Source organism: Hyposmocoma kahamanoa, unplaced genomic scaffold (genome assembly GCF_003589595.1).
Source record: "Hyposmocoma kahamanoa isolate Upper Pololo Valley unplaced genomic scaffold, ASM358959v1 68, whole genome shotgun sequence".
In the NCBI taxonomy this organism is placed as follows: domain Eukaryota; kingdom Metazoa; phylum Arthropoda; class Insecta; order Lepidoptera; family Cosmopterigidae; genus Hyposmocoma; species Hyposmocoma kahamanoa.
The window spans coordinates 1,654,564-1,673,039 of NW_020653856.1; the positions used below are offsets into that span (position 1 = coordinate 1,654,564).

The following is an 18,476-nucleotide window of genomic DNA, read 5'->3' on the forward strand; positions in this document are numbered from 1 at the left end:
TAAGCTAATGCAACAGGGAAAGTAACTCATAGTCCGTTGTCGGAATTAGAAAGGAAAAGCGTTACTTAAATTAATTTCACTAACAAGAAACGCGAGGCACCTGTAAAATAATTGAGAAGACACAAGATAACACTGTATGTTGATTTTTTTGACGCTAGCTTTAATGTGGGTTTGACAGACTGAAGGACACGGAATGACAGATAATAATAATGCACACACGTACACACTCAACATAGCCCCGCACTAAGAAAACCCTGTGTCGCGGGTGCCATGGACACACACTTAGACAACCACAAATTACGCCCAAACTCACGAGAGAAATAAATGTAGGCCATACAAATATTTCTCCCTACCCGGGAATCGAACTTGGCTCCTATTGTCGTCACGATCTAGTGGAAACAGATAGTCACGACAGTCGTTCAACGATAAAAAATCGTCCACGACAGATAGTCGTGATATGGGAACAGGCTAGACACGACAGTCGTCCAACGATAATAAAACGTGAAGACATAGTGGGAACGCGCCCTAAGGTTAATATATACATATACAAAATATTTGAGTAAATGTACTGTGATGCCATATGACTATGATACCAGTCACCTTAAACTTTTCTCTGAGAGAAACCCGACTACCTAAACGGTACACAGAACGAATCGCTCGTTTTTGAACACAAATATGGTTTGTATATCTGCCGCTTTACCCCACATGACCCTTAGGACATTATACTATGGAAGTAACTAAAGTAAACTAGTCTAGCAGTAGCAAAGTCGGTAAGCTCACGTATTCTACGGACTGCGTATACAGCAGAGCTTAATCTGTTGTCTAAAGAAGATATATGTGGAAACCATTGAAGTTTATTACCTAAGGTCACTTTCAAAAAGACAGCTTACTGCTTATCAGCATCCAATTATTGTAAAAAAATGCTTGAAGGTTTTAAAAGTTTTGTTAGCGATCTGAACTTCTTGCTCGTGAGTGTACCATAATAATATTCTCGCATGTGTTCAGCGGATGTGTGTAGACAAACTGATTTAAGTTTTTGTTCCTTTATGGTAGGTAATGGCGAATCATAGCGTGGCTGATTACCGTTCGTGTTCAAAGTTAAAGTTATTAATGTCGAGAAATACCGTTAACGTTTGTGGCTTTTCTAGTTCGTAGAAAATTATTTTTACAACGTAATTAGGCGCCATAATTGAAAACGACAATTCAAAGTATAATGGGGTTTTAGAACCACTTTGAATGTCTTTTTTTAATGGATTTGTTTATACTATTATTGTTATGCCTGTCGAATTGGGGCTAAAGGAAACAAAAGTTTTTTTCGGTAAGGTGCATTGTGAGTTTTGCTTTTGTGTGAGTGATCGCTAACAGTAGAATGTAGAATCACACAAAATTTTGCAATGAGAATTGAAGGTTCGCATGAGGATGTCAACATACAATCAGAAAAAGCGAAAAAGGCATTGCGCGTTTCGCTTCCGCTGGGACAGCCGTTAGACCTCGAGAGAAAAAAAAACAATGGAACTGTCTTAAGCCTCAATTACTGTCAGAACCGATGTCGCCAAAACTCACACGTTCTTCATTTGAAACGCTACAAAATCTTGATATTGATTGGACGTAGTTTTAAATTTAAAAAGAAATTACAAATTCTGGATTGTTAATAATTATTATAATAATTACATTTAAACTTTACCCTGTTGGCATATCTAGCGGTTCATTGCTGAATGACGACCAATTGGAGTTATCAATTTAGTTCTTTAAACAAGAAGCGACCATGTTGCAGGGGTCGCTTTACTTTCGTTTCTTGTTATAAAAAAATATTTCGATAAACAGAAAATTTAAAATGTATTAAAGTAAGACTTTCCGAAGATATGAAGTACTACCACGGGAAATATTTTTGATGCGGCTATAATTTTTGCACTCCAAAACAGCACAGTAAGGCATTTTTCTAGGATTTTAGACAATTTGCACGAAAGAATGACACAACCATACTATACAAAGCGAAAATGGCGGTCTGAGCTCAGATAGGTCTTTCGAGACCTACAATTGACACGCGTCGAACGCTAACTAACCACTTCTACTGTATTTATTGTTCTGTGCGTTAAACGCTCGTCTTTTTCGCTCATATTATATGAATGTAAAGGTTTTTCGAACCAGCTGAGGCCGCATTCCAATTACTTATGTCATAATGCTCTTATTATTCAAGTTGATTACTTTCATGTGTAAATGTTGCATGTCTCAAATTGAATTTAATTTATGTACTGTCTAATTGTGTTAGTGTTTGAATTTTTTTCTAAATTGTGGCGTTCTATTTCTATGACAGACCATGGTGGAATATTAACGAGGTCTATGTAATTAGCATAGTCCTCAAATGCCGAGTCATGAACCTTTTTGACGTCTTTTTTTTCTACTTTTATTATTACTGTAAACTGTAACCTTACTTATTTATGGACAGGCGTGTAACGAAACCATAACGAAACTTTGTAGGAAAACAAGATGTAGAATGTATTTTTAAGCGTTTGTTACAGTCGAGGTGTCCTGCGGTGGACTAGTGCAGAACAACCTCACGTACTTCGTGTCTCCGGGATTTCCACAGTTATGGATGGGGGAGATGAAGGAGTGCTCCATTACCATCGAGAAGGCCTTCGCTGGTATCACACAACTGAGGGTGGATTTCGTGCATTTTACCTTAGTAAGAATATACTACACACACACGCACACATTTTCTTAAGTTCAACTTTTTTTTTTAAGTCCAACTGTGGAAGCGAGAGCCTGGTGTTCTATCATACAGGAATCCTAGTACGAATACCAATACAAAGTTTCCATGTTTTTTTTACTAATAATGTATTATTTACTTTTCCCTTTGTGTGAGTGAATAAAGTTATTATTATTATTACTATAGCATTCAAGCAAATATTACCAAAGACTTCATCGTAACTGATTTTGATGGTTTAGTTACGTTGAAAAAATAGAAGATCGAAAGAAGATTTGTTCTGTACTTGGTTGAGGACATATTGACGTCTTAATCTGTGATTGAACAAACAACTGTATTTGAATAACATACAAAATTAAGTTGATGGGCATACAATGACAGAATGGTCTTCAGAATCTGGAAAGAGGAAAAAGATATTGCACAATGGATACAATTGAACCGACTTAATAGATTAACTTCCAACACATCTTTCTTCTATTATAAAGAGTGTACCTCCTGGTTCCAGGGCCAACCAAACAGAACAACAGGACAGTGTGATGAAGACGTCATGATCCTGGGGGAAGGGCTGAATAACTTTACAGTTTGCGGTCAGAATCACGGACAACACAGTGAGTTTTGTAATTAATACTTCTACCCTCAGACTTCTGCAGATTCAAAATTTGGAGATAAAAGATTTTCTAAATTTCGTAGGTTTAAACTATTTAAACTATTCTGATGAACAGAATAGTTTAAATATACTTCATTTATGTTTTTTTTTAATATAAACTAAGTGACGGTAGGAACAAGTCGTACGCCTGATGGTATGCGACAGGTCTATCCATAGTAGATGCAGTGCCACTCAGAGCTTTAAATCGCAAAGATCTTAGGGGCATTGCCACTGCGCCCGTCACCCTGAGGCGTTGGTAAGATTGCAGTATTTCCCTGGACGAACTCGTTCACAAGGAGCTCTACGCTGCTGTCCGTCGGTTTATCGCTCATTCGTTATGGGCCCAGAAGCCGTTAGTAGGATTCTTGATCAAATGTCTAAACTTGACATCAACGGGCTTAAGTTACACAAAATAAAAGCGGTAATAATAGTCTAACGAAAGATTGCTTCTCAATTCAGAGCTCATAATTCAAAACTCATCATTTATGCAATTCAAATTTATATTAGTTATGAACATACGCTTCGCATGTCTGCGTACAAGATAATCACAGAAAAAATATGAAACTCAAATATTATATTTGATTAAAAACAAAAAAGTAAAACATGTAATTCGCTCTCATTACCACACAGCTCGGAAAATAGGAGCCGGTAAGTATCCCGTATGTTAAATGGGAGCCATTATAATTATAATTAGTCTGAAAAATATATAAATGAAAGTAATAAAATATATAAGTTAAAAACGAATGAAAATAAACAAGAAAGTGTTGAAGTGTAGATATTGCAATGGGGTAAGGAGAGCCAAATAGCTCTCAATGCCCATTAATAAACTAGTAAAAACATTTCTATTTTTATTGCAATTTCAAACGTAATACCTAAAATTTGATAGATATATAATACATAATGTAGTATCTATTCATTTTAATGGTTGAAATTGATGAAATTTGGCAACTTTTATAAGCGCGTCGCGAAAAACACGCAACCATGTCTTATGACTACACGCGGGGTCCCGCGCCCGCGGGAATCGAACTTTGTCAAATGTTAACGAAGAAGCGCAAATACGAGTATTGGAAAAGTTTAGTTTTCACCGTTCTCATTACCCGCGGGCTCCCAATACCTCACGTTTCCCTATGCTAAACAAACACTGTCTAGCAGCAATACCTCTCGCTACCGGTGAAAGAAAACGTGATGAAGCCTTGCGTGTTGAAGAAGGTTTATATAATCTCAGTACAGACTACTAAACAAACCGACCTCAAAAGTACGTGGATTTACATCTATTTGCTAAGTTTTATTGAAATATCCCCTAGTTCGCCACTATACAGGACTTGACACTGGAGATTATAAAAATAGGTTCTCACTACGACACTACTCAAAGTATATTCAGAGAAAAACGCCTTGAATTGGAGAAATAGCAAAATCAACCATTAAAGTAATTGCTCCTAAATTAATGTTAGGCGCTATTTACGAAAATGAATCATCATGCGTGAACAGCCACCCTTCGAGGTGGATGATTTTCTTGAAAATGAAATGGGACCACTATGGAAGTACCCCCTTTCCAACAAAAAAAGAATTATGAAAATCGGTTCACAAATACCGGAGTTATCGCGTAACATACAAACAAAAAAAAAAAGAAAAAAAAAGAACATACAGTCGAATTGAGAACCTCCTCCTTTTTTGAAGTCGGTTAAAAAGTTGGAAAATGTGTCTAGTCCCTAAACCGCCGTCAAAAGAGAAGCTTGGAGATGACGTGCTTATTACACAATTAGTACTTTTATGTCATTACAAAACTCATCTAAGCTGGATCACTGTGGTCACGGTGGGTGGAGCTAAAGATCGCACCGTTAGGGTAATAAGATAAGGCCTAAGATAAACAAACAATGCACACACTGCTATTAGTAGTTATATTATATAGCGGGGCTATCCCCGCACTAGGGAAACCCTGTATCGCGGGTGGCATGGGTACACACATATTTGTAGACAACTACAAATTCACGAGAGAAATATAGAATCGGACCCGAGACCTCTGTTTGACTGCCATCCAGCATGGACACCTCTCGACCACGGAGGCAGTTAATAATTAATAAATCCTAAACCATAGAGGCGATCACACGGATCTAATGTAATGGGAGTAGCAACCCAATGCATTTAGTAGCAGTAGAGCTCCTTGTGAAAGAGTTCGTCGAGGGAAGTACTGCCACCTTCCGTATTTCTGCCGCGAAGCAGTAATATCAGCAATGCTCTGTTCCGGTTTTGAAGGGTAAGGGTGAAATTACAGGCACATGGGACTTGTCAACTTATGTCCCAGGGTGACGAGCGCAGTGGTAGTGCCCCTCAGATCTTGGCAATTTAATGTTCTGAGTGGTACTGTAACTGTTATGGACAGGCGTGTAGCTGACAATCAGGTGCACGACTTGTTGGTCCCATCACTTGATCTTATAAAACAAAGCTGGACACGGATCTCGTAACCTGTTCTAAGCCACCAAGGTAGTCCTATTTCTTACCAATTTATAATGTCTTGCAGTCTATTACACCTTGTCGAGCAGCGAAACACGAGAACCAGGCGAGCTACCCTCAGTGAAAAGCACTAAACTAACAATTCGTATGCAAGGACCTGATATGCCCAGGATATGGCTGTTGCGGCTAGCTCAATTGCCACTGGCACATTCTGCTCCTCACGACTGCCTACAGTACTTCACAGCTAATAACGGTGAGTTTAAATCGTTTAATAATAGTGAAAATGTTTTTGATTGTTATAGATAAAAACAAGCTTTCTTACGCATTAAAAGTTCTAACAAAGATATAATATTTGAAAGTTTATAAATAGAAAATCTACAACATTTCCATTTCACGCGGGTGTGAACAGACACTACTGACCTTCAAAATAACATAGAGGCGACTGCTGTGCATCAAACGATTCTGTCGTGCAAACGAGAAAACGATGCTGTGGGAACAGCTAGACACGATAGTCATTCAACGATAAAAAGGATACACGACACAGTCACGACAATCAGTCGTGATATGGGAACAGGCTAGAAGCGACAGTCATCTAACGATAAATAAAACGTTACAACATCATGGGAACGCGCCCTTAGAAGTGGAATGTTTTCTTCAAATTTGAATAGGACGGTTACTGAGGTACCCTCTTTCAAACAAAAATAGAATGCACAAGCATACACAAAAAATACAGTCGAATTCAGAATCTTCTCCATTTTTGAAGACGGCTAAAAATCGTTTATAATCCCTGAAGCCACCATACTTATCGACATGCATTTACGACTCAAGTTGATTTAATTCTTATTATAAAGCGGCTTTATTATGTGTCCCGAGTGACTCTCTATCTCTACACTACACATTTATAAATAAATATAAACTTAAAATACACGGTAGCATTAATTACTGGGTAAAATACTGTAAATGTTTCCAAGCGGTTCTGGAGATTATTTGATTGCATTGTTCGAACTATTTGAAGATTCGTCTACGTCTTGCGAGGGATATTAAACAACTCACAGCGCCTATAAATTTGAAATAGTAAATTGACCTCCCACGATATTGCAATTACGTTACCATCAGGCGTTTCAATGCAATGTCAAATTCCAGATTTATGCTTGTGAGCTGGTAATGTAAAATGAATAAGGAATTGTATTATTTTTAGAATATAGGTTAATCATACTTTTCTAGTCAAATATCTGTAGTAGTAGTAATTTACTATGCACGGCAAATTGACCTGGGGGGCAGCTAGCAGTGCTCACGCCATTTCAAACAAAATCACTAAGTTGAAATGTGCGCCGTTCGTAAAATTGTCATCGGCGATGTCTGATGGTGTATCGACCGGCGGCGGTTTTTCAGTTGTTTCAGCAGATTTTTCAGTTGTTGACTAAAAATCTTTACTAAAAATAATCTAACTCAAAGGAAATAAAAATTCTTAATTTAATTCTAGTATAACTAGGATGTACGTAATTAATTTGGATTGTACGAAAATGTTGCATAGTGCATGATTATCAAAGAAGCTTCATTAAAATAAATCAAATTTTCGACACGCCACATCACTAATATCTCGCGTATTTTGAGCACTAAGTGGGGTCAGGTGGGGTAGGAGGAACACCGGGGGAAGAGGGACTTGAAGCCTTGACTTGTAAAGAGTTTAGCACTATAATCTTTCAGTCGATAAAACAGAGAAACTAATTAGTTTAAATTTAAATGATTTCAAAGAGATGTCGCTACGATGCTCTAAATCCAAAAGGCGGAAAAAATAAATATGACATATCGAGTTCTTAGGTTTTCGCGATTGTTACACGTAGGAAATGAAACTATTTTTCCGGATTTAAATCGCGTATATTTGTTTTTTTCAAACAAACCGACGTTTCGGGCCCTTTACAGGTCCCATGGTCACGGTTGATTGAGGTGGTACAGTCTTCAACCAGTTATGTCTAATACTGATGTAAACCACCCTATTTTTTTCACTATAGTTACAATAGTTATTAATTAAATACCTTATTTTTAATTTTACAAAGAAAACATTCCAATTTACGCTATATTAAGTTTTACAAATTATTTTATCGAATGAATTTTTATTAAGTTCAATTTATTATTAATTATTAATAGAAATTAGAATAAACTAAAACATATTAATTAGTACTGCAGTCTTATGTCTGTTTGGGATTTTTCATTAGAGGAAATACTGGATCCCAAACTGGTGGTACGGAGAAACCATCTTCCCTGTTGAAATTAGGATGTTTTTTAATTTCAATGGCCTCTCGCAGCATCCTGGGTAGATAACGGACTTCTTTTGCAAGGACCTGGGGTTTGTCAAACTTCATTGAATGTGTAGGTTTATCCATGACATGCTCGCAGACTGCAGACTTGTTTACGCGACGATGTTTGACATATTCTTTGACTCGGGTACAAATACTTGTCGGGTACAAAAACAAACGTCGGTTTGTTTGAAAAAACAAATATACGCGATTTAAATCCGGAAAAATAGTTTCATTTCCTAAATAAATATGACAGTTATGAAATCTTAGGAACTAGAGGTATAACATTACTTTTATAAGAAATACGATGAGTTTATCTTACAATAACAAACTTTGTACGTTTTCGATAGATACAGAGTAAGTATTGAATTTAGCGTGATGATTGTTAAAGTGTTTAAAGCTTATAAACAAAGGCAAGTTTTGTTGTACTTCAAATATAAGACTATCTCGATACCTCCAATGAATACTATTGTAAACTTCGCCATTGTGGTGTGGCGAGACGTGACCTCGACCTTCTTAATTCGTATTTGAGTGGTAGGGTACAGAGGGTCGCTGTTAACGGTACGAGATCATCAGGGTCTCCAATTAGCATGGGTGTCCCTTAAGGTTCAATTCTAGGCCCATTTTTGTTTTTAGTTTATATTAATGACTTACCTGGCCTCATGGAGGCACTAACCTACGACGATGTGAACAATGTACTAAAGTAGTTGACTGGTTTGCAGTTAATAACCTTAATGAGAAAAAACGAATTGTGTGAAATTTATATTACCCAATGTTATAGAGACGGTTACAAACATTGTAGTTAGAAACGTAAAATTGAACCTTGTGGATATAGTTGTATTTCTAGGTTATAAAGTTAGATGGTAAATTGCAATGGGGTACACATATAAGTAAGTTATCAAAACGGCTCAGCTCTGCAGTGTAGGCGATTAAAAAAATACGGAAACTTTCAGGCGTTGAAACCGCTAGATTGGTTTACTTCAGCTACTTTCACAGTCTAATGACATGCGGCATTTTGCTTTGGGGTAATGCCGCCGATATGAATAGAATCTTTGTCCTGCAGAAACGTGCGGTTAGGGCAATTTACAATCTGGGCCCCAGAGTATCTTTGAGAGACAAGTTTAAGGAAATTAACATTCTTACACTAGCATCAATGTACATTTATGAAAATGTAATTTATGTTAAGAGGAATAGTAATCTCTTTATGAAAAATAGTGACAGACATAACATTAATACGAGGAATAGAAATAAACTAGCGTTTCTTGATAGTCGTCTTCACAAAGTCAAAAAATCATTTAAGGGGCAATGTGTATGCTTCTATAACAAGATTCCGGTTGATATACAAAATTTGCCTTTCACGAGGCTTAAAACTATAGTAATAATAATAACGCACACACTCAACATAGCCCCGCACTAGGGAAACCCTGTGTCGCGGGTGCCATGGACACACACATAGACAAACACAAATTACACCCAAACTCACGAGAGAAATAAATATAGGTCATACAAATATTTCGCCCGGCCCGGGAATCGAACCTGGGACCTCTGCGTGGCAGTCCGGCATGGTAACCGTTCGGCCACAGAGGCAGTTGTGAAACAAAAACTTTATACTAAAGGTTATTATACAACTTCTGCCTACTTGGATGACAAAAATCCGTGGTAGTACCCGTTTAGCTCATGGAGGTAGTCTCGATCTGTGATGTTTCAAATAAAATAAAAAATTGTAAATGTTATTTACAAAGAGCAACCGCTAGAGTTTCTTGCTCATTCTTCTCAGGGGAACCTGCCTTACGAATGAGCGGTAGAGTTTAACCAATGTGACGATTTCGAGTGTAATAATGCTTGCCTATGAAATAATCATTATTTTGATTTTGAATAACCACACCAACATTATTTTTTGGTTATTTTTGTAAACAGCCTTATTTATTTTTACTAATGTTATGCTCCCCGAATTTTGTGAAAAAATAAAGAAACAAAAAATAAATAAAAACGAATTTTGTGTAAAAAATAAAGAAACCAAAACAAAGTACAAATAGAACATGTTTAAAAATTATGTTGGCGTATGTTCATTGAAGGTATCGATTTGTTCTTCCAAGAACTTAAAACATTTGACTCAAAATAAACTATGTTGCTCTTCTCCTCCTCCTACCTACCCCACCTGAGTATATATGACCTGTTATCGAAATATTACGGAAGAGGTGTGAACGTATCATATAAATATTTTTAATTTATTAATATAGTATAATTTTATTTAATATAAACATTTTTCATATAACAATTCACTTAGTATAACGAACGTTCAATATAAATTTATATTCTATAATTTCATTTTTAATGACAAGTATCAGTTACAAACATTGACTTACAAATAAATGGACGACGGGTCTAATACAAAAACCACGAAAAAAATGTCCCAAGTCAACCTATTTAAACGTAGTGACATGTAAAGGAATATGAAAAAGCTAAAACGTTGAATTTAAATTGTAATGTCATCGCAGTACTGTCTAATTTTGCTTGCTTCGCTGTCAGTCGAACAAACGAAGACTAAAGCGTGAATGACGCTCTGTATACGATTTTAACGCCCTGTAAGTTCGGACACTTTTTAGCGCGGACCCGACGCCCATATAATTGTAAGTCAATGGTTACAAACCTCAGTTTACATAACTAAGTAGATTATTAAACGGAAAATAAAGTTGACCTAAAACAAGGCCGGAAATTCGGCTTCTATTTCATTCACCAACAAAATTCATCAACAAAATCCAGACTTTATTCAAAATAATGAAAGATTTCCATATTCTTGCTTTGTAAACAAAAGGACGTTCGGTAACTTTCATTCGATAAATGTGTTCTGAGTAACGTTTGTGGCCTTTGCCGGTCGAGAAGTTCGAGTAATCGTACAGGAGTGACGTCATTTTGGCTCAGTTTCGAATACGATGGTTTGACGTTCGATTCGGGTGTTGTGAATAAAAATGAAAATCGAATTGGTCTACAACTGAGTCATCGTAAGGTTCTCAATCGACCGCCTAGTAAAGTATGGGCGCACATTACAGGTACTTGTAAAGCCCATGTAAATGCCTTGAAAAATTTTTTTGAATTGACAGTCAATAAAATGATTGTGTAAAGGAGGGAGTTCTTTCGTCCGTTGGATGAGGTTACCAAAACAAGGCAAGTGAAACTCCAAATTGTTGTTCCACCTTGTATGTCGCCAATACAATTTCACCCTATATACGGAAGGTCCGGGCAGTTGTTCCTAAGAAGGGACTCAATCCTGGAAACCGTTCCGCGAGATGAGGTTTATTCACCCTATATGAGCGTACGTAATATCAGAAGATCCGGGTAGCAGTTCCCAAGAAGGGACTCAACTCCTGGTTACCTTACTGAGCTCTCTGTATTCTCAGATTTCTCTTCACATTAACAAAATTGTGTTCGAGTAGTCACCATTCAAGGGAAAATCTTAACACCGCGATTCAGAAATAACGCCAAATGGGTCAATGCCATCTAGCGGATTCTTAGAGAACTAAAAGTAAACAATCTGGCTTAAGGCCGTCTATTACTCTATCTTATAAAGTAGGTTTGTTACAATTGTTATATAAAAAAAGCTTTATTAAAAATGTGAATATTTATTACAAACGAGAATTATATAAAACTAAGTTACACTAAGTGTATTTAGTCGTAGTGAAAATTATATTAAATAAGCGTTATATCTAAATTAGTTTGATATTCACACAAATGAGGCGCACCCTTACGAAAGACCTTTGACTCTTTAATAACACGTCTTTTACAATTTTTCAGGTACAATTAAAACGTTTAACTACGCGGTGAACGGGCGGCACCTCGCGTCGCAGGGGTACCGAGCGTGTGTGCGAAGGAACACCGGCTTCTGCTCTGTGCGTTACTGGCCTTGTGATAGTCGATCTTTTCGAATCTCCGATGGCTCTGTTCTTGACACATACAGTACGTATTGTTACTTACAGTTATATTGTCGGTTACGAGGAATGCTTTATAATATTCGTCTGGATAGCGACAAGCCACTAAAGACTAGAAATTAACCATGACACGGTAGGGTCCATAATAAAGTGACAAAAAAAATAATTAGTACTTAACAGTAGAACTTGTGCAGGAGCTGCCGCTCAGTAGTAATGTAAGCATTACTGTGTTTCTTATTCGAAGGCACATAAGACTCGACTTTATGTCTCAAGGTTTTTTTTGTGATTTAATCTGGCCAATACGTTGCAAATGCGCCTGTTTGCAAAAGGTTCGCGAGTTGTACACATGCCTTACGCATTTCGATTTGCTCGTGTGCAGTTCGCGCTCCATGTATACTAACCAATATTTAACTGCTCGCATGCAGCACGCGTGCAGCGTGCGCGCAGCGCGTTCTTGGTGCATTCACCAGGTCTGTACACACAAGTCTATGGAACGTCCAATGATACTATATTTTAATTACATCACATTTGTTTGGCAACTAAAAAATAATGTAACATTTGTATCGTCGACGTTTTCAAAAACAAACGACGTTGACTTGTTGTTGTATTTAAATATAGTGATAAGTAGGTACTTATCACTAAGGTTGGTTACAGTAAAGCATTAAGGTTGCTTTCAAATTACTTTTTGCAACTTGTAGTACAACTAAAATAATAATGTGACAATCCTACGACGCTCCGAACGACGACCCTATTGTCTTATTATATTATTATTACTATTGCCTTAGTTGGTACCGATGTAGAAATACAGTCAAGCAACTTGCTTGTAATATACAGAAGGCATCTCTCGATTAATTACGATCTTTACTAGATGCTATAAGTCTTATTATTCACGACGATTATTAGGTGCAGATCTCGGCCCAGGTGGTTTAGGTGGCTCCGGCACAGGCTTCTATGGGCCAGACGGACAATTCGTACCACCTGACACCTCTGCTACATTGTCTACCACGCCGCGTTCTACCACTGTTATTACTGAACAGGAGCAGAATGGTTTACTTTATTGAGATTTTAAATCCCTTGCTTGGTTATGTTTAGTTAGTTATACCCTAGGAAGTAGATGTCATTTTCCGGTATAGTAGTTTGTTAGTTTTATGGGTTGTCTGTATCTATTGTTTTCTTGTAGTTCTTCTAACCGTATTTGTAGAAGAAACTCCTAAGCAGCAGCAGGAATTGAACGCTATCGTTGTAGTAACTCTCCTTCCTTAGTAATTCTCCTCATTTTTTCTAACCATGGGATAGGCTGATTGGTTGTTATACAATTCCTGTTTTTATTTTGGGATAGTCATGTACTCCTGTAGTATCCTTCATTTCCTTACGTAACTGTTATTTATAATCTTACTCTTGGACCATTCCTTCCCTTATTTTTGGGCCTTAATAACAGCTTCTAAGTCCAATACTAAATGTGAATCAGCTGGAATGTTGCTCAGATCTCGAATAAATATGTTATGGCTAAAACAAAAGAAGTTCTGTTATAATCTATACCTTTTTAACCGACTTCAAAAAGGAGGAGGTTCTCAATTCGACCGTATGTTCTTTTCTTTTTTTTTTGTATGTATGTTACGCGATAATTCCGGTATTTGTGAACCGATTTTCATGATTCTTTTTTTGTTGGAAAGGGGGTACTCCCATTTCAAGAAAATCGTCCACCTCGAAGGGTGGCTGTTCACGCATGAAGATTCATTTTTATTATAAATAGCGCCTTACTTTAATTTAGGAGCAATTACTTTAATGGTTCATTTTGCTATTTCTCCATTCCAAGGCGTTTTTCTCTCAATATACTTTGAGTAGTGAGAACCGATTTTTATTATCTCCAGTCAAGTCCTGTATAGTGGCGAACTAGGGGATATTTCAATAAAACTTAGCAAATAGACGTAATTCCACGTACTTTTGAGGTCGGTTTTTTTAGTACTCTGTACTGAGGTTATTCTCTTTCTATTCTCTTGAATCTTCTATATAACCTTCTATATATCTGATATAAATAACATGGTCTAGTTCTTCCCTTGCCTGTCTTTTTTTCTTTTGATCTTCCATTCTATAATGCTTCTAGAAACCTGTCGTGACTTATAAGATGCCCAAACATCTTTCCCTTGCGGTTCTCTATTGTATTTAATAAGCTTCTTTTTGTTCTATACTATTTTTAACACATCCACATTGGTCTCTCTTTCTGTTCAACTGATTATCTCCATTGTTCTCCATGTACCACAATTTCAATGCTTCTAATTCTTTTTCTGTTTCTACGCTATTGTCCACGTTTCTCTAGCATACGCTCCAAGTAAATACCTTTATCAGTAGATTCATGTCCCTTTCCGAAATGTTTGCTTTTAATAGAGGTTTTGTTTGTTTGGTGATCTGCAATTACTATGAAAGATTTATCAATACGCCCTTAGTGTAGCAACGGCCCTTTCCTCTTATCTTATACTGAATACAATTAGGTAAACGTAGATAACATGTAGTTTTGGTGACTTGGAGCCGTCCTGTCCTTTTAAAGATATAAACATTAAGCTGCATGGTTCCACTATAAACTTTTATGTATCTATTAATCCAAATGAAGTTTGACTATAAACTAAGTTAATAAAGGCCATATGAGTTTTATCGTCTATAAACTGAAAGCGAAAAACAATTCATCAATAAAAACATGTACTCGTAAATACGATTCTCTAGTTTTGTCTGAACTAACTGACGCTGTTAGTCTTTTCAATTCAAATACACTATTTACTTTATTGAATATTGAATAATGTTTGTACTACTTGTAATGTTTGTATATTTTTTGTAAAAATACTCCAGTAGTTTGTTATTATTATTGACACAAGGATTGAATAAATTATAAAGAAAAAATATCTCGATCCAACTGGACTCTAACCAGTGTCTAGTTGCAAAACCTGGGCGTTATATTTTACATTGTCTTTTAGGCTACGGTTACTATGCATGCGAGTCCTGATAAAGTCCTGAAATGTGTTCTGACGACTACGTCTGAAATCTTCGTCAGAACAAGGCAGCTACACTGCGCGTTTTCTGGTGGATAAAATGTAAACATAAATTGTAATTGCTTGTGTAAAATTACTTAAAAAACTCCACTTTTCTTGACACACAAAATTGTACTTACTGCTAGTATTAAGTTCTGAAGCAACTCTCACCCACTTTTGCCGAGAAATATCTCTGTTATGATAATTTTTGTCTCTCATTACGCTACAAACACCTGTTCTCGTACACAAGACTTATCAATTTATCGTAATCCATGGTGAAATATCCAAATCACTCGAAATTCAAAGCACGAAAACGCCCAAAACCGACCAGGTCACACAAAAAAATTAAATTTATTTTAACGATCAACTAGTTCTGACGACGTCATGCATATTCTGACGTATTCGTCGCTGCCAGTGTAAACACTCTCATTGAAAGACAGGCGTTTGTTTGTTTGGACTAAATCGTCAGAACTTGTCAGAACGCATTTTCATTAGAACTCGTATCCATAGTGCCCATAGCCTTAGATAGTCTGAATTTCGACACTTCTATATTTTAATGTGATATGGCTAAATATGATAAATAATTTCTAAATCATAAACTTTGTAACCTAGCTTGAAATGTTTAAGTCAAATATTACATTATTTTATAATTTTTATCCGCCATTGTAAACATAACATCTCTTAACCTGACAACTTTGGTCAGATACTGTGCAGGAAGAAGAAATGACACCTGTGGAAGATGAAGAAGAAGGATCAGGTTCTGATCCTCAGATTATGGATATGGACCCGAATCAAAGCAATTCACCACCCCCATCGAAGAGCTTTTTATCTACGGTAAGAAGAAATGTTGGTTAATTTAAAAATTTTTGCAAATTTCACAACTGTTTTGCATTTACTCGCTAGGTATCGCGATTCAACAAATAGACGAGTTGCAACAAGATACCATTAAACAATTCATATCAAAACTTCACTGCTTTGTAAAAATGTATTTAATGTTAAACTACATAGTAACATCTATATTTAGTTAACCCAGTTTCTTTCAAATATAATCCAAGTCCTTAACAGTGTTATTTTACAGTTCTAAAAGTAAAAGCCGTACTCTGTTGCATGTAATACCCTGAAAACTTCACACAAAAGGTTCATACAGCAGTAATAACAAGACAACTTAATTATACTTACATAAATTTTCATATTTCTTTGTCTCATGCTCTTTAACGCAGTTCTATTTAGTAAAATTTATATTTCCTACATTTTCTTTATTAAAGTAGTATCCTAGTCTATTCGTATTATGTTTTTGAGGTGGTTATTTAAGTCTAGAGTGGGCTGGAGTACTACAGTTTTTATTTAGTGGTCTGCAGAGCCGTCCCTGTAACAAAAATGTACCACCTACTAACAGGCTAATGATAGCCTATCGCAGCCCAGTGTTGGACATAGGCCTCTCTCATTGCGCGCCATGTCGCCCGTTCCTCAATCTATTTCAAACAAATCTGTATCAAATCTCATAATTACTTGAAAAACTTTGGTTATGTAATTTTTATTCTGTATTATTTATTTACTTTTCATCGTTATCATCATTATCAGCCTATGGCAGTCCACTGCTGGACGTAGACCGCTTCTAATGCTTCCAGCCTGTCGCATCCATCTGCTGTCATCATTCCATCTGATCAGAGGGTGATTCAAGAACCCGTTTCCCCAATCGGTTATCGGTTCTTCGACAAATGTAGCCAGCCCACTGCCACTTCAGCTTGCTTATTATACTATAGTTACGTAGGGCGTACTAAAAGTTTCCGGAATGAATAAGAAAAAATACTATAAATGGTCACAAATAAATTTATCGTTTTTCAAAATATTCTCCGTTAGCGTTAATGCGCTTTTTCATACGAATGAACCAATTTTGAAAACATTTATGCCACTCCTCCGTGACAATCTCTGAAACATATTTTTCATACTCTTCGACAGCCTCTTCAGGTGAAGTAACTAGTTCATAATTTTTCGAAATAAATAAAAGTCACAAGGTGCCAGGTCGGGACTGTACGCGTGAGGGCTCATAAGGTCAACGTTGTTCACTTTCGACAAGTTATTTGTCTGTCTGGCCGTGTGAGAACTGGCATTATCGTGGTGCAAGATGTTACGGCATTTACGGTTATTTTTACGAAGTTTGCCAATAACTTCCGGCATACAAATGGTCGTGTACCAATCACTATTCACGGTACAACGATTCTCCAAAGCAACAGTAGCCACGTGTCCAGTTTTATTAAAAAAAGAAGCAATCATCTGCTTAGAGGCTATTTGCACGCGCGCCACTGTGGTTGGTTTCGGCTCATCTCGAAAGATTGCTGCTTTGTTTTGAGATCGTAACTATAAATCCATGTTTCGTCACCTGTTACTATGTCCCACACCAAATTTAACGCCCCTTTGTTGAATCTGGTAAGCATGGCATTGCACCAAGTGACGCGATACATTTTTTGAGCCTCAGTCAAATTGTGTGGGATCTACCGAGAGCACAGCTTTTTCACACCCAAATGTTTGTGTAGTATTGATTGTATTTGATTCATGCCTATGCCTAAAGATGCCCGTATTTTATGGTATGTCACATGCCTGCCTGTTTTGATCATACGGCGCACAGCATCGATGTTTTTGTTGTTCACAGCATTGAACAGGCGACCAACACGAAATTCGTCATTGAGAGTCACACGACCGCGTTTGAATTCTGCAAACCAGCTATAAATAGTCGTCTTTCATGGTGCTTCATTGCCAAAAGCAGTTTGAAGCCGAGCGAAGCACCGCTGAGCTGTTAAATTACACTTAAAGTCGTAGAAAATTATACTACGAAAATGTTCACGTTTTTAAGAGGCCAGTTCCGGAAACTTATAGTGCGCCCTATGTATGTCGACGACCTTGATTCTATGTTGGACAACGTCATTTCGAATCTTATCCTTCAGAGAAAATCAGAGCTCAGCTCATTCTATACCTCGCTTAGTAACTTTTAACTGGTGGACTATTCTTTTGTAGTAGGTATTATATATTTTTAACGTTAGTTTTCTTTAGTATTTTCTAGCCCTGTAGTGCATAGAGTAATGTCCTTCCACCCCTGTAGTTAGACTAACTCGACTAACTCTCTTTAGATCTGGAGCTATATCTGGCCGTCTTGGCTGTGGGAACAGGGTCGTTCCATCCGCTGGTCACCCTACGCACCCTACTTCAGGCCTGATGACGGATACAGATATTACGGATATGGGAATTTAGGCGTCGGACTCCAACGGTACGGAAGACAGCGGTGCCAGGATCGCATTACTATACCTTGTGAGAACGAGTACTTTGTTTCGGTAAGTGTTCTTTTTATTAGGTCTATAATTTGAACGAGAAGTAAAGTCAATAAATGATTTCGAGTTCTTAGGTTTTCGCGATTGTTATACATAGGAATGAAACTAT

At 37.0% G+C, this 18,476-nt stretch overlaps 1 protein-coding gene across 1 annotated transcript in view; it reads left to right on the top strand.

Annotated features, from left to right (window-relative positions):
• Positions 1-18,476, top strand: part of LOC113232286 — a 64,905-nt gene that overhangs the window by 42,391 nt on the left and 4,038 nt on the right. The window contains exons 3-9 of the mRNA XM_026466957.1: positions 2,520-2,683; positions 3,210-3,312; positions 5,869-6,054; positions 11,891-12,052; positions 12,928-13,071; positions 15,748-15,878; positions 18,170-18,370. Coding sequence (XP_026322742.1) covers positions 2,520-2,683; positions 3,210-3,312; positions 5,869-6,054; positions 11,891-12,052; positions 12,928-13,071; positions 15,748-15,878; positions 18,170-18,370 — 1,091 coding nt within the window. The remainder of the gene's footprint in view (positions 1-2,519; positions 2,684-3,209; positions 3,313-5,868; positions 6,055-11,890; positions 12,053-12,927; positions 13,072-15,747; positions 15,879-18,169; positions 18,371-18,476) is intronic.